Genomic DNA, 25,350 nt, shown 5'->3' with positions numbered 1-25,350 from the left:
CCCGGGGTTGGGGGGATGGGAGGGGGGGTGAGAGGTTAGGTGAGGTTGTGGTACGTGAGGTGACTGCGGGGAGGGTGATGGGGGGTGGTCCCCGGGCTCCGCCTCTCGCCGCCGCCGCCGTCTGCGTCCCGGCTGCCGCGCACTTGGCGCAAACTTACCGCGAGCGCCCGCAAAGCCACCCGCGCAGGCGCCCCGGGATCGCCGCTCGCCGCGCGCAACCGCAGTGACAGCCGGCGGCCGGGCTCCCGCGCAGCCGCAGTGAGGGGGTACCCCCCAGCGCGCAGCCGCGCTGGCATTCGTCTGGAGCGCCGAAGCCCCGCCTTTCTGCCTTGCGCCAGCGTACTAAGATAAGGGGGCGGGACCTGAGGTCTCGCGCAGGCGCCTGGAAGAGCTTCTAAGGGTCACGGCGCAGCCGCAGGAACATGGGGGCGCTTCGTCCATTGGTGTTTGTGTATAGACCAAGAAGACTCTGTTCCTGCGCAGGCGTGTTGACAATGCTCCTCTCCCGCCCCACAACACAGCCGCCTTCCGCGCAAGCGTATTATCACCTGCAGGCCCTAACAAGAATGCTTCTACTTTCGCCATTTTGGTAATGGGATATTGACTACCATGTCCTTGGAGTCCTCTGGCATGGGAACAGGAACGAGCAAGGTGTGGTGTTGGATGGTAGGCTGTCGGTGACAGCTGTACTCTTAGGGTTATTGTACTGGATCGTTTGGTTCCCAGCGTCAGGTGTGGCTGGACTAGGCGCCATATTGGTAAAGAGAAAAGAAAAGCCATCGCGACAGAAAACTATTCTTTTGGTGTGGGGTTGGAAGACTGCTGTTCACACTTCCCTCCAGCTCCCGACATTATATTTTAGTCAGAGCATCCCTGCCTTGCGTAGTGATGACACCATGAAGGGTTCCGCCTGCCCGTTATTATCCTCTCTTGATCACTGTCCCTGAGAACTACTCCAGAGGAAGCCGACAGCGAAGAGTTAGTAAGGCTGACAACGCCCAGCTACCTGCCTATAGAGGACTTCAACTCCCAGTTTGCAGTGCGCAAGAAGGCCAAAGGGCGAACGTGAGCGCAATGCATCCTGGGAGCAAGAATCGCGAGGAATCTGGTGGATTGTGGGAGTCGTAGTTCTGTGTGCATGCTGTGCACCGTATGGTGGGATGGACTCGGGGAAGGTTGATTTGCCTGCTGGGAAGGGATGCTTTTGAGAGCTGCAGTGTTGTATGTTGGGATTTGTAGTTTGAAGCCCTCACTTCGAATTCTGGGCTTTCCTCCCCGACCCCCCACTGCACCTGCCCCTCCCATTAGTATCGTCTTCAGAGATGGTTAGCTATCTCTTGCCTGACTATAGGGGAAGAGGTGGAGAAGGGAATAACATCATTGTGCCTGCCACTAGGCGTTTAGTTGGGAATTGTTGCTAGGTAATTGGGTCCAGCTCACCTGTGATATTAAGGGGTACTTAGCATTTGCAGAAGGATAAAACTAGAAAGGGATTAAAGACCATCTGTGTTAATCTCATTTTCAGATGCATAGAGAGGAGCAGTGATTTGCCTAGTCCACGTCGTGAATTTATGGCAGACCTGTGTATGAATGAAACAGATTTGATTCTCAGGCCAGGACACTCTCCACTACATCATGCTGTCTGTGAGAGTTCTTGCCGCTGCTTCTTTTGGGATAGTAAGGAGGATGAGTTAGATAGGATGGGGATGTCTGTGTGTGGTCTTAGGTTCCTGCTTTTCTGACTTTTCTGATGATCCTCTTGGTGCCTGGGAAGAATGAGAAAAAAAGAGGCTTTATTGTGTGTGTGTGTGTGTGTGTGTGAGAGAGAGAGAGAGAGAGAGAGAGAGGGATGTCATGTAGATTGGCCGCTCTCTGCCCTCTCCCAGACTCAGCAAACAAGAAATCTTAGTGGCTCTGGCCCAGAGAGGTGGACTTCAGAGAGAGTAGCACTGAGCTAGATGTATGAAAATGGCCCGAACTCATCTCTGCTGGGGCTTTGTTTCATGTCACAGGCCCTCAGAAGTTGGAACCACATATGCCCTCTCTCACTGACTACATCTTACTGCTCAGGACCCAGCTGTGCTGCTGTGTCAGCCTGAAGGCATTATGGGGCAGAGAAGTAGTCCGTTGAGTCATATGTCAAATGAGTGAGGCTTTGCTTTGATCAACGTCATCATTTGCAGCGGAGAACGGGAACAGGTGGTGGGGTAAAGAGGGAAATAATACTTGACTCTGTTGACAAATGCCAGGGGAACTAATCATTCTACACACCTTCCTCTCAGAACTTGGAGGGTGAGGTCAGCCCAGAGGTTGGAGGCTGGTGCCACCTTGGAGAGCTCCAACCATGGCTGTTCAAGGGGAATTGAGGCGAGCTAGCAAGCAGGTGGGATACAGATGTCTTCCCAAGTGACCTCTCGTGGCTAATATAGGCACTGCACTCTACACGGGCTGGAGTTTCTCCAGCCTTCAAGGAGGCCTGTGGTAGAGCCAGGCAGCCATATGTGTTCAAGACCTCTCCGTTGGAAGACTGTGGAAGTAGAAGGTGTTGGCTGGTGCCGTTATTTCCTTCAGGGATTTTGTCTTCTGGCTTCTGAGTGTCCGTAACTCAGTTGCCTGCCTCTTGCTCTTACTCTGGGGAGCAGCCATGCAGAGCACACTTCTAAGCATGCATATACATGCTGGGAGCCAGGGCTGGACTAACGCTTTCTCTCAGGAGGTGCTGGGAGCCATAGAGAAGGAGCATCGGTGCTGCAAGTGACCAAACACGGCAAGCTTAAGCAGATTCTTTCCAGCCAACTTCCTTTCGGAGCCCATGGATAGGGCTTTTGCTAAAATAGGAACCAAGTCCCTACCCGAAGCCGCATCGCCCTTCCTCCTGTCAGTCTGGATGTTCCCTGAGGCCAGGACAGACTAGGGCCTCCTGTTTAGAGGTTCAGCCTCTGATTCCTATTCCAATTTCCTAAACATTGCTAGCTGGGAAAGAAGGGGAAGGAGAGAGGCATCAGGCTCCCTGAGCCTTGTCAATAATACAGTGGCATCGAGGAGCAGCCCGAGAGTATGCCAGCCTGTGGTTCTGGACCAAGCAAAGAGGAAGAAAGGAAGCGTTGGGGTAGATGAGTGGTTGGATTCCTGGACTTCCACACCCCTGTGGGCCACCCATCAGGGCCTCTTATTTCACCTGCCATCTGTTGTACTGACCTTGTCTGAACAGTAGTCCCCAAAGTACCTGCATGTGCCTTGTTTTGATAAAATCTGGGAGCGATCAGTCGGTGGGTCCAGCATGGCTTCTGGTCTTGATGTCCGCATCCCATTTATTTCCCACCTCCCTTCCCTCCAAGAAAGCACCATCTACCTGGCCATTGCTTTTTTTTTTCTTCCAAAAAACACCATTTTAATAAGGAAACAACAGAAATAGAAGATTGTTCTCTGGAGCCCAGACCCCGTATAATACATTACATGTTCAAAGTGGCCTGTAGCCAACTCCTGGGTCTTTCCCTGGGTCTCTGACCCCATGTTCCATGCCAAATTCCTGGGCCCTTGGACCGCTGCTCTTCTCCAGAATATGCCTGCCCATTCCCCTTATCCCAAAACACAGTGGCCAGGAGGGGAGGCTGGCAAGTGGCTGGGGTTGGAGGAGGGACTCGTGGGAAAGAAGATGTTTGTAAAGCCAGGCTGACATCAGGGGAAGATCGCCCTCTCCTCAGGGTGTGGGGCTGCCAGGGCAGCGGTGGGGTGGCCTGCTTTGGTGTGGAGCATGAGTGCCTGGGGGAGCCCAACCTGAGCTTCGGGTAGGGTCCCCAAGCCCTTTAGGATCCCTTAGAATTATTGCCTCCAGGAAGCAGAACTGTCCATTCCTGGGGCCTTAGAGAGGGACTAGAGACCTCCCCGCCCGAGGGGCTGATGTCAGCATGCCAGGACTACCCAGAGGTCACTGTTGACAGCAGCTCTGGCCACTAGTGGTGGCCCTCTGAGGAGCACCCTGGTGCAGTTTCCACCACCATCAAGTTAACCCCGCTGCGGGGTGCCACATGCCGGCTGGATGGTGGTCACCTGGAGAGAGGTGCTCTTCCTTGGCTTGTGGATTCCAGGCTAGAGGTCCAGGGCATGAAGGAGGGTCAGGAGAATGCTGGTTCCTGATGCATGTGCTCCAGCTGTGCTCTACCCGGAGGCAGATGCCCCCTGACTTGAACCCAAGGAAGGGCCGTATGTGGGCAGTGGTACCAAGAAAATGGGCCCTGGTGGGCATTGCAGGTGGGGAAGGGCACAGCTTCTTGAGGGATTGGTGGCATCTCTTCCCAGATGGTATGTACAGGAGATGTAGGGACAGCAGGAGGCTGGAAGCTCTGCTGCTGGGCTGTGACGCTGGGCTCAGCGCCTCCTCCAATCTGCCCCCACCTAGATGGAGACTTCATATTCTTTCGTCTCCTGCAAGGCAAAGAGACTGCTGGGAGTTGGAAACTGTATAAGGTTTGCCAGCCCATAAGCCACCTTCCCAAGGAGAAGGGAAAGAGTGAGAGGGTTTGGAGGGACCCTCAGGGCTACCTGCCCAAGGGAGCACAGATTAGGACCTGGATAGGGTGCAAAGAATGGCATGGGTACTTACTCCAGTTTCGTAAGTTGGATTGTCAAATGCTGACTCCACAGTAATGCGGTCATAGGGGCGGGGTCGAGCTCGGGGCAGCCGCAGGGGGCTTTTCCCTTGGAGCCTGTGGGACAGAAAAGCCCGTGAGTCAGAAGTGCTGGCCAGGAGTGAGTCAGATCTGTAGGGCAGGAAGGGAAACGGGACTCACCTAGAGAAGTAGAGGTACACACCTCCCACCAAGAGCGCCATCACCACCAATGGCAAGAAGATGGCGGCTGCAATGTGGGCGGCATCCAGCGTGCTGGAGGCAGCAGGTGCCTTGGCAACTGAAAACACAGAGGGTGGGCTTGGGGCAGAAGTCGCTCTCACCCAGAGCCCATATCTGCCCTCACCTCTGCCCAGGAGAATCCAGCCACCGGCTCCCTCCAGCTAGCTGGGGGCAGGGAAATAACTTTTGCTCTGCTGGTCCCAGACCTCTCTTTCTCTGCCCTCCCTGCTTGGGCAACCCGTGGCCTGGGAGCTGTGAGAGCCAGGGGCAGGGAGACTGTTTCCCTGGCCCTCAGCGGGGGGCTCACCATCCAGGCTGCGGCCGCTGTAGAACCCATCCAGAGAGGCTGGAACAAGAGGGGAGCGCCAAGGGCAGAGGTGAGACCAATGGGCCAAACCACTAAGGGAGGGAGGAGGCTGATCATGGGAAGGATTTGTCCAAGGAGAGCCCATCCCAGCATGTGTCTTGGTGTCACCAGGTCGGAAGGATCTGGCAGAGACTGGGGAGGCCGAGGGGAAATTGAAGGGGGTGGGGCCAGGGGTTCTGGTTCTCAGCAGTTGGCATCTTTGCCAGACAGCCCTGCGGGACAGGCAGGAGTTCTGAGCACTCACCAGCCCTGCAGATGGGTGGAGGGTCACTCCAATGTGAAGGGTGCCCAGGCACACACTTGATGCTGGCCTGGCCCTTCAGCACGTAGCCAGGGGCACATGAGAAGTGGACAGTGGCCCCTGCTGGGTGTAGCCGCTTCTCAGGACTGTGGGCACCATTCTCAGGGGCGCTGAGGCCATGGCATGGCTTGAGCTGTTCAGCTGCAAAGCAGGCAGAGCCCAGTGAGGATGCCAGGCCCCTGGCCTCCAGAGGTGGCTTCTGTTATCTCCTACCAGAGGCTTCCCCTCCTGCCCAGTTGACACTTACGGAGACATTTGGGGGCCCGGTCGCTCCACTTGGGGCTGCTGGCTTGCCGGTCATGGCAGGTGAGGATGGCACTACCCGTCAGCACAAAACCCTGGTCACAGATAAACTGCACGGTGGCCCCCACGGGAAATTTGGGGCTAGATATGAGGCGTCGGCTGTGCTCCACATCACCAGGGTCATGGCAGGAAGTCACTATGGGTTGGGGGGAGTGGGGGAAAGCAGCCCAGGTAGAACTCCACAAAAGCCAGCCCACCCTGGCTTTGTCCCAGGCCAGCCAGTATCTCCCCGACACCTGGCTCTGCCGCCTGTTCGTCTGTGCCTACCGTTTTGCCTGCGTATCCCTCATTCGTCCCTTCCTATCCGTTACAGGCAACAGACGCTAGCTGTCTACCAGGAAGGAAATATCTGAAGTACTTGGTGGATAACCCTTTGAAAAGCTATTATCCCATTTCACAGGTGAGGAAACTGAGGCTATGAGAGGCGCAGGAAGTTCAAGGATACCAGCCGATACCAGCCAAAGTCTGGTTCAGAATGGAGGAGAGAGGCTTGTATCTTCCGTCGGGGAGGGGAACACGGGGGGCAGGAGCACTCACCTCTCTGGCAGGAGGGCAGGTCCTCGCTCCAGGTCAGGTCCCACTGGCACATGAGGACACTGGATCCTACCACCTGGTAGCCTGGGTAGCACTGGTAAGTGACCACCGTGCCGTGGACCAGCTCAGGCTGAGATGGGCTCTTCCAGCCATTGGGGATCTCAGGCAGCTCCGGACAGGTGTCATTGCGGGGCACCTCTGGGGGCACAGGGGCAGCAAGACGCAGGCCCTCAGCTGGCACTCAAGTGTCCGTGCCTGCCTGCCTCACTGTGCGGGCACTCCAGCTCCTGCCAGCCTGGCCTGGCCTGGCCTGGGCAGCCCCAGCAATGCATTCCTTCCTGCTCAGGGGCCCCTCCTTGCCTGTCCCTGACATCATTCTGTCTCATCAATTCCCGGGTTATCATGTAGGTGTTGGCTCTACTTTCTAAAGCACATTGGCCAGTCCCTCCGTTGTGAGAGGGGCCGGGTAGAGTGGGAACGTGGTCACGTCAATTAAAGACTGTCAGAAAGGCAGAAACGAATACCTTTCCTTAGTTTCCTTTTAGACCTTAGACCTTTCCTTTTGTGTTCTTCCTGCTGCCTACCCACATCTCTCTTGCTTCAACAGAAGCCCCCCTTTCCCTGGGCCCTCAGGGAAGACGGAGAATAAGACTTGCTGCCTTGAGGTGACACCTGGAGCTTTTCCAGCTTTCCCTTGTCGGATAAGAGCTCCCAGGCTCATTGCTCCGGCCTCTCTGACTTGCCATGATTTGGGATCCTGTTTCGGCATCCCTTCCCCCAGGCAGTGGGGCAGGGCAGGGGCGAGCTCACCAAAGAAGTGGATGACAAAGCCCTGCTGGTAGCCCAGCACCGAGGCCCCAGGGTCCGACTGGAACTGTATGGTGACGTCGGCCATGGAGGTAAAGAGCTTGAAGTGGCCACGGGGCCCCGAGTACTGGCCCAGGACCCGGGCTGTCAGGTCGTCCCCATCATAGAAGGTAAGCACATCACCAGGGCCTATGCGCAGCCTGTGGAGGAGGACTGTCAGGGAGGGCGAGCGTGGGGACTCCAGGATGGGCTGGGCAAGAAACGGCCCCAGGGCTCAGGAGCTGGCTTGGCCTAGCCCAGTGGGCACTCACACTCGGACATCCAGCATGATGCGCTTGTCCTCTTCCACGTGCACGCCCCAGATGCAGTCCTGCCCGCGGCTGTAAGGCTCCGGCCAGTTGGGGGAGAGCACCACACCAGCTGAGTCTGTGATCTCCCCACTGCACACAGCTGGAAGGCAGGGGAGGCCCCGGCGGTGCGTCCCGGAGGTGCCCCGGCCCCCCACCCCAGGGCTATGTCCTGGGGCTGTCACCTGCCCATCGGAGTGCCTGCCCATTGCCTGGAGCCCCCACCTCCTCCTGGGGGGAAGCTTGAGTGACACATGTCACAGGGCCCCTGTGGCCTCAGGTTCTGCAGCTGGCTCTCCGGTCCCCGCCCCGCTCCCTGTCCCTGCAGGCCCATCCACAGGTACCTACTGACCTCGGCAGGCTGGCTCTGTCTCATTCCACTGGGGGTCGTGGGGGTCAATGCACTCAATGATGATGGAGCCCTGCTCCAGGGTGTAGCCAGGGTCACAGCTGAACTCCACAGTGGTGCCCACGGGGTAGGAGGGGGCGCTGCTGCTGAAGTTGCCGTATTTGACAAAGGGCTCATAGCAGTGGCCCTGCTGGAAGGCTGCAAACCACAGGGCCAGGCCCAGCTCAGTTTCAACCGGGGCACACATAGGGCAGATGCCCTTCTGCCTCCCGCCCCAAGGCCTTTATCTTCCTGACCACAAATGCGTGTCCTAGGCTTTCAGCAGGGGCAGAATGCCCAGAGAACCCTACCCTATCTTGTTCAGGGGGGCCGTCTTGATCACCATTGTATTCCCAGCACCTAGTTTTGCGCTTCGTATACACAGGGCACTCAATAAATGTTTCTTTTTTGCATTAATTAATGAAGGCATGCATGCACGAGTGGTTCTAGACTGTTTCTTGCCGCAGTTTTCCGTCTCTAAGGCTGGGGGCCTTTTTGGCTCTTCAAACTCAAGAGGATTCATTCTCTTGGACTGTGGAGGGCCTGGGTCCAGGCAGGGGTCTCCCGCAAAAATGGGGTAGGAATCCCAAACTGGAGGGGAGGGTTGGGAGTGGGGCCAGGTGCTAGCTGAGCGAGGGCTAAGCTGGAGGGGAGGGACGGTGGAATGGAGGCAGGGGGGAGGGTGTGAAAGAAGAGGCCCTGGGCTCAAGCCCTCCCACCCCCACTCCTGCCTTGGCCCCAGCAGGCTCACCCTCATAGCGCAGGGCCATGCCTGCGGCTGCCCCGCTGCTGTCAGTACTGAGCTCCACGAAGAAGTGTCGGCCGGAGCTGAGCAGGCCCTCAATGGGCAAGTACTCCACCTCGTAGGAATCATACACTGGAGGGGCCTCCACGTTGTCCCCATTACGGATGATGAGCCTGGGCCAGGAGAGGAGCGGCTGCACGGCTGGTCCCGTTGTCCCCGGTGGGGGTGTGTGGCCCAGGCTTGGGTCCCTGTCCCGCCGGCGCCAGCGGGGCATTAGCAGGCAGGGCACTCCTGTCCCACACCCGGCCAGGACCTCCCCTCACCTGTCATCATCCTCCGCCAGGGACACCTTCTCAAAGTGTAAGTGCAGCCGCTGGCCTTCTGGGGCCTCGAGCAGCCAGTGGCAGGTGAGATTGTTGCTGTAGTTGCCGGGGAAGCCCGGGGAGACGATGCGGCCAGTGGTGGCATTGCGGGTCACTCCACCGCAGGCAGCTGTGAGACAGGGCCAGGGCTGTGGGCTGGATCCTGGATTCAAGACCTGCTAGATTCTAGACGGCCTCCCAAGCCTGCCTCCCCACCCCAGGGCTTGTGTGCTCTGCACAGCCGATCGCAGGGGTAGTTACTTATTTACTTTCATGGTTGTGAAGGTCCGTCCTTGGCCCCATCATTCTGCAGCCCCGGGCAGCCTGACTCCAGAATCCTACCTCCTAACCTTTCACACCTCTGGGATTATTCATGTGCAACCCCTCTGACTGTGGCAGATCTGCCAAGGGGCCCTGGGTAAGTCACTTTCCCTCTCTGCTGCCTCCTCTGGGAAGCCTGCCCTGACTCCCCCCAGGCCGACTTTATTAAAGCCCCTTACCCAGGGCTCCGACCTTCTTGGGTAAATCTGCGGGTTCTACCTCAGGCCGCCTTGTCTACAACCAGTTATTGTTTGGGTATGTCCCCTAACTAGGACCCTCTGGGGCAAGGGCCAGGTCTTTTCAGTCCAGGCACGGAGTTAGCGTTCAGTGTTTGTTGAATACAATGAGCAAATGAATATGAAAAAGAGGGCAGAACTAGAATCTGGGCTGACAGACATCTGGTGTGCGTGCAGCCCGCCTCCTAATCTTGTGCCTGCAGCAGACATGGCTAGCCAGGACCTGGCTTCGCGTACTTTCTGAAATAGCCTCACTACCACCTTCTGAAATAGCCTCACTACCGCCGTTGTTCCCGGGCTGACTCCTCTGGCCTGGGGCTGTCCTCCTTCCAAGGGGAACATGGGTAGCTCGCCCGGCCCCATCACTGAGGACTTCTGGGTTACTTGGCCGTGAGCTCCTGGCAGTTGAGTGGGGCCAGAGAAGGGGTTTCAAAGGCAAGAGGAGGGAGGCTGGCTCCAGGCAGCACTTTCCTCTCTTGGACACACAGCTCTGGCCCCTGCCTGCTCTCTGAGACCAGGCTGCCATGGCCAAGACACAGCGCCTTTGTCTCCAGATGTTCAAGAGAGCAGAATAGTTTTTAATAAAGCTCCTAGGTGGGGGTGGGGGGGGTGGCGTATCTGGGTGGCTCAGCTGGTTAAAAGACCAGCTCTTGATTTTGGCTGGGAGTTCATGGGTTCGAGCCCCGCAGTGGGCACACGGAGCCCGCTTGCGATTCTCTCCCACCCGCCCCCCTCTCAANAAAAAAAAAAAAAAAACCCAAAAAAAAAAAAAAAAAAAAAAAAAAAGAAAGCTGGGGAGAGGGCTGTGGTGAGTTTCTGCTTCTCTGCAGAGAGGGCAAGTCCCACCCTGCTGCTTCCCTGCTGCTTGGTCTCAGAACAGAACTGCCCTGCAAATCTGATCGTGCCCCACCCTTCACTTTAATTTGTTCGTGGCTCCCTGTGACCTCCAGGTAATGCAAGCTCAAGGTGGCATTCAAACCCTTTATGAACCCAGCTGTCTCTTGACTGGGCTTCAGCTCCATCCCGTGTACCCTCTTCTTCAGGCACACCTCAGCCTGTCCTCACTCTAGCATGTGGCTTTCCACCTCCATACTTTTGCATATGCTGTCTCAAGAATCCAATCCACTTCCCTGCGCTCACATTCTTGTAGTCCCTCCATGCTCTCTCCCTGGGAAACTTTCTTTGCCTCCTTCCTCATTTTGGAGCAGCTCTCCCTCCCCTGGATCCCTCCCATGCCCTGAATTCACCCCATTACAGCACTGTCTGCACAGAACTTGCTGTGTGCCAGTTTTCCCACTTGCCAGAGAGCTCCTTGCGGGTAGAGACCACATCTGGCTTATTCACTTCTGCTTGTGCCTAGTACCCAGGAAGAGTTTATAAAATGAAAGAAGGTTCAAGAGCCCAAGCTATTAAAAAACAAAAACAAACAAACAAACAAACCAAACAGAAAAGGGGCGCCTGGGTGGCTCAGTCGGTTGAGCATCTGACTTCGGCTCAAGTCATGATCTCACGGTTCATGGGTTTGAGCCCTGAGACGGGCTCTGTGCTGACAGCTCAGAGCCTGGAGCCTGCTTCCCATTCTGTGTCTCCCACTCTCTAGGCCCCTCCTCTGCTCATGCTCTGTCTCTCACTTTCTCAAAAATAAACTTGTTGCCTCTGTTGTCAATAAAATGCCTGGGCGGTTCCCTCCATTGAAATGTTAAGCCTTCAATGTCACTTGCCCCAGGAAGCCTCTAAATACCCAACTAAGAATGATTGCTTCCTCCCTGCGCAGAGTTTGCTGCTCTCCATTGGTGCCTTTTACTTCCGGCTCTGGACATTGGTGATCCATGCGCTTCCATCTTCTCCCACTTCCTGGAATTGTGGACTATTTGAGGGCACAGTCCCCATTTAATTCAGCTCTGTGTACCTGTGGTGCCTCTATGTAAGAAGTGCTCAAGGAGTGGGGTTGGATAAATGCTACTGAGGTGTGTGACCATTTTCTGGCTTGCTTATGGAGAGCAAACGGAAGTTCCAGGCAGGAGCAGAAAGCAGGGATGAACCCCCCCTTCCCCCCCCACCTTACTCCTTTGTTTAGCACTGAGTTCCCCGGAGCCACTTACCAATGCAGACAGGCTCTTGGGCATCCCAGAAGGGCTGGGTGGCATTGAGACAAGTAAGGAGCCTGGCACCCTTCAGCTGGTAGCCAGTGGCACAGTGGAAGCGGGCGCTGCCTCCTGGGTGGAGGCTGGTGACAGTCACAGCTCCGTAAGTGGGACGCCGGGGAAAGTGGCAGTTCAGGAGATAGGCTGCAGAGAGAAAATGGGTGACGTGTGTGTGTGTGTGTGTGTGTGTGTGTGTGTGTGTGTGTGTGTGGTGGGGCTGAGTCATAGCCAGGACAAAAGGGGCCTGCCGCAGCCTGCCTGGAGGTGTCACTCAGGGCCAGAGAAAGCATCAGGAATTCCAGAAAAGACTCTGATCCCCTCCCCAGAAGGTGCCAGGGATATGACCAGCAGCCTAGGCTGGTTAGTGGAACAAGACAGAGCTGGAAGTTAGAAGGCTTGGGTTCTGGTCCAAGCTTTCTGACACTTTTGGCAGATTATTTAGCCTTTCTGTGTCCCATCTCACTTGTTAAAGAAGATTCAAAATGCCAGCCTACCTACGGGGCTATTAAGAGAATAAAGGAGATAGTATTTTATTCAGTTTGGTATCCCTAGAATCCAGCTGATAGCATATCTTTACAAAATGTTTATTGAAAGGGGCGCCTGGGTAGCTCAGTTGGTTTGGGTGTCCGACTTTGGCCCAGGTCATGATCTCACAGTTTGTGAGTTTGAGCCCTGCATCAGGCTCTGGGCTGACTGACTTGGAGCCTGCCTCTCTCTATTTCTCTCTCTCTCTGCCCCTCCCCCGCTAGCACTGTCTTAAAAATAAACATTAAAAAAATAAATGTTCATTGAATGACTTATAGATATGAAAGCACTTGAAATAATGATAAGTCTATCCTGATGTAAAGTACTGATACTATTTTTCCTATAGGGGACAAGTAGGAATTACAGTCAGAACGACTGAAGTCAGACAGTAAAAGCCTTCCCAGTATTCACTGGCAAGGGCTGTGGACTTCTTTTAAAAACAGGATGGGGTGAGGGTGGGGAGGCAGGGCACGCCTTCTTGGAAGCTGGGGGAAGGACAAGTTGCCTTCGGAAACTTGGGAATTTTTCGAATCGTCATACTAAATGTGACCGAATGGTGGCAGCAAATCCTAACCTGGCAAGTCCCAACCTGGCAAGTCCCAACCTGGAGCCAAGCGGGGGTGATAGCTGAAAATGGAGGTCAGTGCTTGGGTCCGAGAGGTGGGAAAGAAGGCCAGAGGGTGTCAAGGAGACAGGCTGAGTGAAGGCTTGGGCTACGGAGTCTGAAAACTCTTAGGGGTCGTGAGAGGGATGGGGATTGTCTAGACTGAGGATCTTGGGTGGAGGGCCCCCCCCCCTTACTGGTGGCACTAGGTGGCTGGGAAGAGAGGTCCAGGCAGGAACTCTGCTGGCCTCTGTGTGATTTGTGTGAATAGAAAAAAAGAGGGCTGCCTCTGGGCAGAACAGGATCCAGAAATGAGTTTTGTGATTTTCACCTCTCCTGGTTGCGGTTACTGGGCTTATGAAGAGAGAGGAGGATACTCACTCTTCCGTGTCTCATGGCCAATGAGTGATGACTTGTGATGGGCAAGGCAGAACAGGGAGGCACTTAGGGGGTGGTTCTGGGGTCAGACTGCCTGGGTTTGAATGCCAGCTCCCCTGGGGCATTGCCTAACATCTCTGTGCCTCAGTTTCCTTGTTTACCCACCCATTTCGAGTACTGCATCCAGTGTTACACGAGAGGTTAACTGAGAGGTCAAAGGTGCAACGCCTGGCACACAGAACAAATACCAAATGTACCAGCCTGCTGCTTCATTTATAATCTCGATTAATACAAGCACCTCACATCTGCAGGCACCTTCCAGCTTCTAAAATACCTTCACGCTCTTGATGTCTACAACGTGTTTGGGAGGAAGGAAGGCAAGGTATGGGTGATTAACTCATTTTCAGGTAGGGAAAACTACGGTTCAGAGAGTCTGAGGGACTTGCCCTGATCACGCAGCCAGGGAGTGGTAGAGTGCGCACGTGAAGCTCCTCCCTCTAGAGCCCCTCATCTTCCATGTCCCCTCTCCCACCTGCTTCCCCAGGTGAAGTAGAAACGTGGGCTCAGGCGTCAGAGAGACCTGTGAGTGACAGACAGACAAGGCTGCCTGGGTGGTTGGTTACAGTGGCTGCTCACAATGACCTGGGGAGAGACCCAGGGAGGAATGGGGAAAAGAGGGTGGGGCACCCCACGCAGAGTGCAGAGAGAGGGGTGCCACACAGGGAGGTCTAGGCGATGAGCCAGATATACTTAAATCTTTCCTGGGAGTTCGTATCACAACTCTGGGAAGGGAGTGCCCCCATTTCACGGATTAGGACATTGGGCTGGGATGAGGCGAGAGCAGTAGGCTGGGGGCAGATGAGGTAGCCCCCAGACTCCACTGTGGCCACTTCCCAGGAGGAGCTTCCTCCTGTTGCCATGACTACCGTTCCCAGGGAGCTTGGATGACTGCAATCTGTTGAGCTATTTTCTCCCTGGCGTCTGTTTCTGGGGCCAAGTCCAGTGCCAGGAATGCTCAGGAGGGAGGAGGGGCATGCCTGGCAGGGCCCTCTGCTTCCTCACCCTGCCTGAGGCTATGGGAGGGGAGTTGGAACTTGGTTCTGCCCACGAGGCCTTTGTGGGGGCCCGTGCTTGAGATCTCCAACATTATGTTGGACAGCGCCGGGAGTGATGTGGGTACTAGCCCCCTCGCCCCCTCTTCTGGCACCCTCTGTCTCCAGCCCAGGGAGACACGCGTGTGAGCACATGCTCCTCCTGTTCCCATCTCTGGGATCAGGGCTAATTACAGCCTATAATTAGGGGAATTACACTCATTAAGGAAAGAGCTGATCATTGACAAAAACTGGGCCGAGGAGGGAGGGCTTCTGGGAGCCGAGCAGGAGGCAGGGCTGGGCCAGCTCTCCCAGCCCCTCCTTGGGGTCTCTGCACCCCTTGCCACACCTCCAGCTCCCTGCCTTCCACCCACCTTTGTCTGACCCAACAGAGAGAAGGTCCAGGGTTTTGTGCAAAGGAATTTGCGGCCAGAGAGAAGGTTACCGTGGCGTGAAATTATGCCCGCTGCTGGGGAGGATTGATGAGGCATTAGGGAGGCTGGCGGGGCCGGCTAGATGCTCACCCTTGCCTCAGCTGGCCCCTCGCCTCTGCCAAGCCTCTGGCCAGCCTGTGCCCACCGCCAGGCTCCCTGCTGCCACGCCAGACTGCTCTCCCAGTTTGGGTGGAGAGGCTAGAGAGGGGCAAGTGCGTCTTAGGAGGTTCCAGGCCTCTGTGTCTCCAGTGCCTGTCCTCCTCCCTGGGCTGTGGACCCTGGGGGGCTGCGGAAGTGGGCTTCAATAATGCAGGGCAATGTCATAATTGTTCACACCAATTGTTTCCCCATTAGCACTCCCCAGTCTGAACCGTTACCGTTACAGCAGTACAAGGGATCAAGAACATTTTGCCTGGGGAAAGGGGGCCAGGAGAGATGCTGATGGAAGAGGGGCACTCCCTTTCCCATCCTGCCAGCTCTTTAATACTTGTTTCGTTCGGTTCCTTCATGGAACATGCTAAGTGCTGCGTACTTCACGTGAACCCTTTTGTATAATCCTCATCAAGACTTTATGGAGTAGTATATTGGTCACATCATACAGCAGAGGAAAAGGAGGTCACGATGGTCAAATGACCTGTCCAAGGTCAACCAACGGGAAGGAGATTTAGACACAGATCTGCCCATGTCCTGAGTCTGTGATTTTCCCGTTATATCTTGCCACTCCCTTATTTCCAGAGGTGTTCTGAGCTGAGTGGGGCATGAACCAGGTCTAGGGTGAGTGAGGCGGTTCAGGAAGGCCAGGTTGTTGGTAGCAAAGGACCTCCTGATGGTCACTATCAAGCCCCTTTGACCTTGACTCCCTTGAATTTAGGGGAGATATCTTTATTGTTGTTGCTTAAGTGTCTGCCTCCCCCCCCACCCCCCAAGAGATGCTGAATTCCTTGAGGGCAAGGACTTGGAGGGTTCATCTTGATATTGCCAGTGTCCAGTACAGGCCTGGCAAAGAGCAGATGCCTAGGAAAACTTTACTAAATGAATGAATGGCAATGGGCACCCCCGATTCTGTGGTTCTATGTCAGGCCCCCTTTATAACCAGTGTTCTACAGGGTAGTAGGTGGAGGAAGGAAGGTTCTGGAGGTGTCTGATGTGCAACAATCCCCTTTAGTTGTACAGAGCTTCACCGGGTACCTGTGCCTGTCCGCTGTCTGCCCTCCACCCGCTATACACACCTATCATAGCCCCAGAGATCCTGATGAGGGCACCCAGTCTGGGCTCGTTCTCCCCTCAGCTGCCCAGGCCTACCTTGGTAGTGGAAATGGAAGGTGCCAGGTCCAGCAGGCGGTGGGAGGCTCTGGAACCTCAGTGCTGCTTGGTGGGTGGGGCTACGGATGACTTGGCCCCTCAGCAAGAAAGACTGGTTGGCTAGGGGGAGTGGGTCAGGGCCCCCCAGGCCCTCCACAGTCACCATCTCCCCCTCCCGGAGGCTGATGTTCTGGATCTGCCGTGGGACAGACAGAGCAAAGCAGGGCAGTCAGGCTTCCTCCTGCTGACTGAGCCCTGCTGCCTACAGGCTCCCAGGGGCCCCAGGCATGGCTAATCCTCGGCGCCACTTGGCTACTTAAGCCCTCAGGCCCTGAGCTAGGCACTTGAGTGCAGGAGAAGCTCATTTCACCTTCCCAGGAACCCTGTGAGACGGGATCTGAAGTTCATATCCAAGGTCACATAGATATTATTAGCAGAATTGGAATCTATAAGCATGTCTTTCTGTCTCCAAAGCTTTTTTCTTTTCTTTTCCTTTTTTTAATTTGAGAGAGCATGTGTGAGTGGGGGAGAAGGGTGAGAGGGAGAGAGAGAGAGAGAGAGAGAGAGAGAGAGAGAGAGAATCCCAAGCAGGCACCATGCTCAGTGCAGAGCCCGATGCAGGGTTCGATCCCACGACCCTGAGCCGAAATCAAGAGTCAGAAGCTTAACAGACTGAACCACCCAGGCGCCCCATCTCCAAAGCTTTTCAATGACACCAGGACACCAGCTGCTTCTTATCCCTTCACTCCTCTGGACTCAGTTTTCTCTTCTGTAAAGTGGGCGTGGAGTAGGTGTGTTGAACTAGATGGTGTCCAAGGACCTGGCCAGCCATGTGAGGTCTTAAGCATCAGACCCATGTGCCCAGCCTCCCCTGGACGCCCCCTGCCGGACCCCACACTCAGCCTGCCTCACACTCAGCCACCCCACACCCAGCCAGCAGCTTCCCTCGCTGTCCACATGAATTCGCAAGTTATAAACTGGCATCTAGCCTCCTCCCTTATACTCCACGTCTAATCAGTCATTCAGTTCTGTCTGTTGGACCCAAATCTTTTTACCACTCTTCATTCCCTCTGCCATTTCCCATCTCCTCACAACTATTGTTCACTGGGATCCTTGAGGCAGCCTCCTGGCCAGCCCCCCACTTGCTGGGCTTTACCCACTCCTCCCTCTGCATCAATACTTTCTTTTTTTTTTTTTTTTTAATGTTTTTATTTATTGTTAAGAGAGAGAGAGACAGCATGAGCAGGGGAGGGTCAGAGAGAGAGGGAGTCACAGACTCTGAAACAGGCTCCAGGCTCTGAGCTGGCAGTCAGCACAGAGCCCGACGCGGGGCTTGAACCCACGAACCTCGAGATCATGACCTAAGTGAAAGTCGGCCGCTTAACCGACTAAGCCACCCAGGCGCCCCTGCATCAATACTTTCTGAACTGCAGCCAGCTAATAGCCCCAACCTGTGGCCCATCAGAGTGCTTCCTTGCTGAAATCTTCTGGGGGGCTCCATGGAGCCCACAACCGCCACCCCCCCATCTAGTCCTGATGCCTTGCTGTGGCCCTCAGGGGCCTGCCCAACTTGGCCCCTGCTGTCTGCTCAGCCAAGCCTTATGCTGCATGCCTCCACATGCCAGCCATCAGTCTCCACTCTCTTCTCTGGGCCTCTTTTTCTTTTTTTCTTTCTTAAAAACGTTTATTTATTTATTTTGTTTGGGGGGGGGGCAGAGAGAGAGGGAGAGAAAGGATCCCAGCAGGCTTCCATGGAGCCCGATGTGGGACTCGAACTCATGAACTGTGAGATCATGACCTGAGCCAAAACCAAGAGTCAAACGCCCAATGTACGGAGCCACCCAGGTGCCCTCTGGGCCTCTATTTCCAGTCCTCCCTCTGGTTGTCCCAGTCCTCTCTGCCACCACCCCAATCCTCAGGCCCTTGATCCTTGGGTCATCCTTCTGGGCTCCATGACTTCATTCGGTCAATCAAGGAGTAGACAGCAATAGACAGCCCAGAGGGACGGTGGCAGTGTGGCCTGGTACAAGGAGCCCAGAGACTGTTCCCTCCCTGGTACAAGGAGCCCAGCTGGCTCTTCCTCTCTATCCCTTGGCTCTGATCAGCCCCTGCGCATTTTTTCTCACTGGGAGAATGGTCTTCCCCGCTCCCATCCCCAGCCCATCGCTGGGTCCTGGGTGACTCAGATCACATTATGTCTCTCTCCTACCCAAACCCTGTTCGTGACTTCAGACTGCCCAGGGGACAAGGTCCAAACTTCCCAGCTCACAGTTGGCCCCAGTGGCTTTGCCAGCCTCCTTTGCTGGCACTGCGATCAGAGGCTACACCTCCCCTCTGGGCACTTGTATCTGCAGGAGCCTGCACAGGGAATGCCCTCTCTTCTTGCCCTCCTGGTGAAGCTGGTCATTCTTCCAGATCTCAGGACCACCACCCTCTGCCTCGAAGCCAGGCTAGTCCATACCTTTGTCTCAGGCCCTCCCCACTTGTCCTCTCTGTACCTCTCCATTAGAGGCCAGGGTGGCGTTTGGGGTCACAATGCCCTCTTCAATGGCCATTCGTAATAAAGAGGTGGGGAGAGAGTGAATGTGTGGACCAGTGGAGGTACATTCATGGATTCCTGTGAGCTGAGAAGCACAGGGGATGCATGCTGAGCCCAGCCAGGTCCAAGGGGACAGCCACAGCTCTCGGCCCCTCACACTGTGGGTGCTGAGGACAGATGTGCCCTGGGGACTTCTCTGTCTGGGAGAGAAGACCTGGTGGGTCTTTGGGGCCAACAAGAAGGCTCAAGGCAGGGTGCCGGGGCCCCAGTGTTGTCTCTTCGGAGGAGCTCCCTTACAGGGCACATTCGGGTGGAGGCTGCCTGACCATCTGCCAGGGACATTCCTCAGGGAATTCCTGCTGCAGGCAGAGGCTGCATGAGGTCCCTTCAAACTTGGAGATTCTGTGATTCTAGAGTTGGGCAAACAAGACTCACACACGTGGAATCTGTAATTATCGAGAGATGCCAGGCAGCATATAATTCTGACTTAAGTGGCACTGAATGCATGCAGCAGGAATCCTCCAGGGGGGAATGGAGGGGTTGCGGGCACAGGGAGAGCGTGCAGCAGGTGGGTCTGAGAGGTCCTGGGAAGGAGGAGGAAGGGAAATGAACTTAGCATTTTGCCTCGTTCCCGTAAACATCCTTTGACCTACAGCTTCAGCTCCTGACCCTGCTGTTTTGCCACCAGCAGAGGCGGCCCCACAACAACAATGACCATTCACGGAGCACCTACAGCGGGTCAAGCCTTGTTCTGTTTATAGATACGATGTCATTCTCACCACACTTCCATAAGGCAGGTGGTAAGATCCCCGTAAGTAAACAGAGGCTCCGAGAGACTAAGGAACTCAGCAAAAGGTCACAAAGATGTCAAGTAGCAGAGTCTTGCCTTGTTGGAGACAAAGGCAATTCCTTCCCTCCCAACCTCCTGGTGGTGTTACCTGCAGAAAGCCATCCAGACATCCAGATGGCCCTACATCTTTATTCCCAGACCCCAGGCCCTCCTGGTTTAGAGTGACTTGGGTCTTGGCCAGATTTGGCTCTTTCCAAGATGTTGAGATTTACGTTCTCAACAACCATCCTTCGATCCCACCCTCTGAAGCCCGGGGTAAAACTGGGAAAACTGGGAGCTGAGGCCCCTGCCTCCCTCTGATCAAGAGAAGGCATGACCCCCTCAAGCCAGCCTGGCTTCTAGCCCAGCCTGGCGGTGAGGGGTTGCCGTGAGATCTTGGAAGGGAGTGGTCCTGGGTTGCCTGGGGCTCACATCCAGAAGGCACCCTGTTCTAGGCTAGAGGCTGTCTGTGCGGCTCTGGTCCCTTGGGTTCCCAGCACCCACTTGCAGGCCTGCTGCAGTGGCTGCAATGTAATTTGTCACTTGTTTGAAGGCCAGGCCTGACAGGGGCCAGACAGGGCTGAGCATTGGACAAGGAGGGTGATGAAGTCTTGATGCAATTTGGAGGCATCTGAAGAGCTTGGGAGACAGATTGAAATGTCAGCTCTGCTCACAAGGGCTGTCTTCCCACACCCCTAGCCGGCGACAAGAGTGGGAGCGGGGGACCGGGCAGGGGGAAAATAGGGCAGAGGGAGGCGAGGACAGTTCCCACACGACCCTGTCTAGCACTGTCCGGCTTCCAGCAGACCATGCGGGCCGTTCAAGGGAGGGAACATAGCCACTTTGAGGGGGCTGACTCCTTCCTGAATGGGAGGTGGGGAGGACTTAGGCTGTGCTCCACCAACCCCAGACCATCAGCCTTGACTGGCTGTCTGTCCCCACGGAAGCCGCCAGTCAGGTCTCCAGAACATGCCCTAATGGTGTGACTCATAGATGGGATGGTGCCACCACCCCCCGAGTAAAACCCTGCACAGGCAGATGAGCTCAAGGGTGACTCTGGTGTGTGAGCCCCACCCCCAGCACCTGAGCCCCCAACCCCGGGAAGATGGCCACAGGCCCTGCTCCATTAAACCCTCTTGGCCACCAACACCCATGCGTGATGCACACAGTTGATGCACACAGCCTCCTCAAACACTTGGCATGGCACACGTGTGCCCTCACACCCATGTGCTCCCCCACACCCATGTGCTCCCCCATCCATGTGCCTCTCCACTCCAAACAATACTAGAATCACAATTTTCCCCCCGAGACCCTTTATAGATTTCCAAGCTTTTTCACATCCATTATCCTCTCAGATCTCACAAAATCTCAATAAGGGAGGCAGAGCAGATTGTGTTTGCCTCCACTCTATAGACAAGGGAACCTTGTAATCAGAGACGTTGAGGGTTCCTCTTTGGGTCACACAGTAAATCCACAGCAAAGCCAGGACTCCAGGCCAGGACCCCCGATTCCTGGTCCAGGGCTTTGTCTTCATGCCCAGCGCCCCAGGCCCTGCCGCCAAACTGGAGGAATTCTAGGCAGGGCTGAGTTGAGAAAAGGGATTGGGGTGCAGCCCCCCGCCAACAGTCCCCAGCTGGACTCCCTCTTTTGATTTGCCACACGGTTCCAACCTCCTGGGCCAGGGGAAGAACAGGGGCTCTTAAGTCCTAGAATCAAACCCCGACTCCATCGCTGACTACTTGAAAGGGCCTTGGGCAAGTCACAGGACCTTTCTGAACCCCAGTTTTGTGTGTGAAATGGGATGGCCATACCCATGTGATAGGGTTGTAAGGATTAAGTTAGATCCCACCTGTAAGGGGCTTAGCACAGACCAAGCACACCTTAGCGGTTCTCTTCTGCTCTCCTGGGGAGATCTGGGCCCTACCTTGGTAAGCCCATGGCTCTTGCCATGGTGACAGCTGTCACCAAAAGACCCTCAGCTTTAGGTCTGCCAGGCTCTGCCTAGGAGGCACTGCACCTGGGAGCCACCCTCTCTCTGACCCAGGTTCTACAGCTGCTAAGAAGTAGGAAGCAGGGTCAAAATTTGAGGGGCCACTGCCCAGTCTGGCTTATGAGGGAACCTCCTGAACCCAGAAAAGGATGCTCAGGAGGATGGGCTGGGAAGGACCTTCTGCATCATCTGGTTCATGTCCTTTTACAGAGAGGGAAACCGGTCGGGAGAAGGCCAGGGGCTCTGCCCAGTCACCAAGAGATGGGGTGCGGAGGCAGGACTGGAGCCCCAGCCCAGTCCCAGGAGCATGGCCGCCTCTGTGCTCTTGTCTGAACTGATGGCTGTCTACAAACTCTTATGGGATAGAGTCTGCCTTAGGGATGGGGAGAGGGGCCTAGATCCATGGGGCTAGACCTGCCCGTGTCCCTGAAACCCCCCTCAGATGAGCCCTCCAGGAGCCAGAAAAGAGGAGGTTGCCCAGGAATCTCACCCCATTGACCCGCCACCCTACTGGTGTCCACATCAGGCCTGGTCCTAGTGTCCCGGCTATAAAACTGGCAGCTGACCTGGCACAGGAGAGCTGTGTTCCAGTGCAGCCACCTGGGGCACGAGGGTAGGGACTATGGGCAGCTGCACCCCGGCTCCAGATGGTACAGAGAACAGCCAAGCCAAGATGGAGGCTGGCAGTGGGAAGGTTCTTGGAATGCCAAGTGCAACGAGAGGCATGCGCCAGGCCCAGAAAGGCCTGAAGCCCTCAGGAGAGATTGGCTTCCTGGAGAGGGGATGGGACCCACATGGGCCATCCTGAAGGGGCTTCTCTGGATCTCTCAAGAGAGAGCCTAGCCCAGTGCCTGACGCCAGCCAGCTGAAACAGGCAAACTTCTTCTGGTTATGGAGGGCCTGATCTGCCTCCTTCCCGGGGGCGTCTCAGACCCCAGCCTCACAAATAGCTGCAGCACCCTGAAGGCCAGGGGGCAGAGCATAACGCAGGTTATGAGGGGCTGTGGTCCAAGACACGAAGAGCTGGGGACGTAGAGATTCTGGAAACTGTGAGGCTGTTCTTCATGCAAAGGGTCTTGCCTGGGGGCCCCGGACTTTAGCCAGGGCTGTGGTCACATGGTAGGGACTCAGCATGGTGTCAGGGATGTGACTTGTGGGTCCTTAGCATGCTCCTCTCCTCCCGTAGCTTCTCCCGTCCTCCCTGCCTAGATTCCATCCTTTCTATGCACCCTGAACCATCCCTGTGAATTCATGGAGGGGCAGGCAGGGGCTTACCCACAATGGAGAGAAGCCACAAGCCTTTCCCCAGTCTGAAGGAGCCACAGGCACCTTCTGGGCTTTTCAGCCGCCTCACCCATTTCGCCCCCTGCTGCCCTGGGCAGAAGAGCCCTGCTTTCTGGCCTAGCCTCTGGCAGGAGCACACTCCAGAAGCCCCTGAGCTCACCTTCTGCTCCTGTGTGATAAAGTCACCTGTCCAAACTGCCTGGCAAACCTTCAACGGGCAGTTTGACATACCCGCCGCTCCCCAGCCCGCTTGTCTGCTGACCTCTCACTTGTCTCATTACCTCCAGAATCCTTCTCCGACCCTCCCGGCTGGCGAAGCGTGCCCCATCCCGGCATTCCCACAGTCCCCTGCGCTTCCCACTCTGTCCCAACGGCGGTGAGCATTCTGTGGTCAGTGTTTACGGCTTCTGTCACCCCCAGGAACTGTGTCCAGCACCAGCCCCGAGTCTGGCACACGGTAATTGCTCAATTTATATTCGGAGAACAAAGTCATTCATCAAAACACACTAGTTAGTGATTAATTGAGTGACCTTGGGCGTTTCCCTCTCCTTGCTAGCCTCAGTTTTCCCAACTATCCACGGGCATTGGTCTGCAGTATCTATCAGTAGTGTTTCAGGTTCCAAAGCGAGCTCTGTGGCGTGGCAAGGAGGCCCAGTTAGGAGCAGAGGTTGCTAGAACTGGCCCTGGAAGGAGCCGAGCCTTAACGGTTGCTCCAGCCTCGGCTGATTCTGCCCCTTCCTTCCTGGCCTTCCTGCCATGGCCTCAGACTCTAATTCAGGCCATCAGGGCCAATAGGGTCCCCAAGGACTGTGCTCCATGGTAGAGAGGCAGCCAGCAGCTGCCTGCCACATTTCCAGACAGCAATGCAGGGCAGGTCTTCCTCTCAAGGTTGCCTGGTAACAGTTTTCATATTCTGATGGAAAAAAAAAATGTGGCAGCACCAGACAACAGACACAGGGCTTATACGGGGGGTGGGGGAGGGCAGCTAGGGTGGGGCTCGTGCCCGGGCCATGGCTGGGGCAGGCAAAGCGGGCATCTTGCTCCCTTGTGGAGAGTACCAGGACTGGGCCCAGCCTGGCCCGCTGCGCTTCAGTGGGGATGGCAGGCTTGGGGTGCAGATGCAGACGGCCCGGGCTCGCAGGAGGGTACCCGGCCTGGCATCTGCCCCTTCCCATCCCCTTTCCCACACCTGCAGCTGGCGCCTTCCACCCGGTGAGCCACAGCCGGTGCCACCTCTCATTAGGTGATGATTTTACATTAATTACCTTAATTAAGCGGCACTGAGTGCTAATGGCTCAGGGGGGTGTTGGTGGCTGCTCCTAATTACCCTCCCAGTCAGCCCAGAGCAAGGGGCACGGGGCTTGGCAGAGCAAGAGCAAACAGTTACAGAAAGAAGGGGAGGGACCCACCAGTGGTGGCAGAGAGCCCCCCACTCTGGGCCTGGCTCAGCGACCTGGACCTGACATCTCCAGGACAGGTGTAGCTGGCTGCAGGCCCAGATCCAGAGGCTTCAGGCTGGGTGGGGAGCAGGCCGAGAGCTGGGAGCGAGCAACAGCGCCCTGTTTCCTGGACGCCTCCTCTGCCCCCTTTTCTGTGCTCCTCCGTCACCTGCCTGATTCCCTCACCTGGGCTGAATGCCTCTCTCCACCTCCATTCTGTCTCCAGACTCAGGCCAATGTCACTGCATTCCTTCTGTCCTCCAGCCACCTGTCCGTTCGGTCAGTCCGTGGAGTCCTGAACTCTAAGGTACCCTTCAAGGAGCTCGAGGTCCAGCTGGGGAGCTGGCCAGCTCTAAACAGACCCCCAGGATGAGGCATCGGGGGAGAATTCACAGAGAAAGTGACACCAAGGGGGAGTCCTGGGTGGGGATATTAGGACCATTCTTCTGGGCAGAGGGAGGAAGGCGGGCTTGGCCCACCCAGTTAGCTGCATGTTGCTCAGTGCAAAGGGGCAGTAGACAATGAGGGAGGAAGTGGCTGGACACGGGTCAGAGGGACTGGCTGTGATTCAGAGGCCCCTGGGGAGGTATGTGTGTGGGGAGGATTGATTTCATGTGGGAAAAATGACTGCAGTGGAGGGGCACTTGGCTGGCTCAGCTGGAAGAGCTTGTGACTCTTGATCTCTGGGTCATGAGTTCAAGCCCCACGTTGGGCATCAGAGCTTACTGAAATAAAAACAAAATGAAACAAAACAAAACAAAACAAAACAAAACAAAACAGAATAGAATAAAATGACCACAGGGGTGCCGAGGTGGCTCATTCTGTTAAGTGTCAACTCTTGATTTCAACTCAGGTCACCATCTCATGGTTTGTGAGATCAACCCCCACATCAGGCTCTGTGCAGTGTGGAACCTGTTTGAGATTCTCTCCTTCTGTCTTTGACCACCCCCACCATGCATGCACAGGTGTCCTCTCTCTCTCTTTCAAAATAAATAAATGAACATTAAAAAAATGACTCCAGGGGAGGTGGGGGACAGTGGGGACAAGCATGAGTGGGGTGACCAGTGAGGCAGCCACTGCATCATCTAGGGGAGGGATGATGGAGGCTGGATCATGTGGTGGTTGTGGGGATGGAGGGGAGAAGCAGGCAGATCTGAGGTTTGGGGGATGTCATCATAGAACACGGGCAGGGGCCAGTGAGACTCGGGGACAAGGGAGAAAGAAGGGCCA

The 25,350-nt window shown here is 55.7% G+C and overlaps 1 protein-coding gene across 4 annotated transcripts in view; it reads right to left on the bottom strand.

Moving 5' to 3' along the window:
• Window positions 1-3,377: 3,377 nt before the first annotated feature.
• The window catches only part of SEZ6 (seizure related 6 homolog), a 44,775-nt gene continuing 22,802 nt past the window's right edge, over window positions 3,378-25,350 (bottom strand). Inside the window, exons 4-17 of one of the 4 annotated variants that reach the window (XM_077749766.1) lie at window positions 16,040-16,235; window positions 11,664-11,849; window positions 8,966-9,134; window positions 8,649-8,815; window positions 7,862-8,056; window positions 7,474-7,612; window positions 7,166-7,362; window positions 6,359-6,553; window positions 5,766-5,957; window positions 5,462-5,659; window positions 5,158-5,196; window positions 4,791-4,908; window positions 4,604-4,706; window positions 3,378-4,441 (exon numbers count right to left, since the gene is read on the bottom strand). In XM_077749766.1, coding sequence (XP_077605892.1) covers window positions 4,409-4,441; window positions 4,604-4,706; window positions 4,791-4,908; window positions 5,158-5,196; window positions 5,462-5,659; window positions 5,766-5,957; window positions 6,359-6,553; window positions 7,166-7,362; window positions 7,474-7,612; window positions 7,862-8,056; window positions 8,649-8,815; window positions 8,966-9,134; window positions 11,664-11,849; window positions 16,040-16,235 — 2,127 coding nt within the window. In that variant the 3' untranslated portion in view covers window positions 3,378-4,408. The remainder of the gene's footprint in view (window positions 4,442-4,603; window positions 4,707-4,790; window positions 4,909-5,157; window positions 5,197-5,461; window positions 5,660-5,765; window positions 5,958-6,358; window positions 6,554-7,165; window positions 7,363-7,473; window positions 7,613-7,861; window positions 8,057-8,648; window positions 8,816-8,965; window positions 9,135-11,663; window positions 11,850-16,039; window positions 16,236-25,350) is intronic. The other 3 variants (XM_077749767.1, XM_077749768.1, XM_077749769.1) reach the window with 3 other exon arrangements.

The sequence above is a fragment of the Crocuta crocuta genome, unplaced genomic scaffold (genome assembly GCF_008692635.1).
Source record: "Crocuta crocuta isolate KB4526 unplaced genomic scaffold, BGI_CrCroc_1.0 scaffold149, whole genome shotgun sequence".
NCBI classification, from domain to species: Eukaryota; Metazoa; Chordata; class Mammalia; order Carnivora; family Hyaenidae; genus Crocuta; species Crocuta crocuta.
The sequence above is the reverse complement of the archived record's forward strand: the minus strand, read 5'-3'. Positions and strand labels throughout refer to the sequence as shown.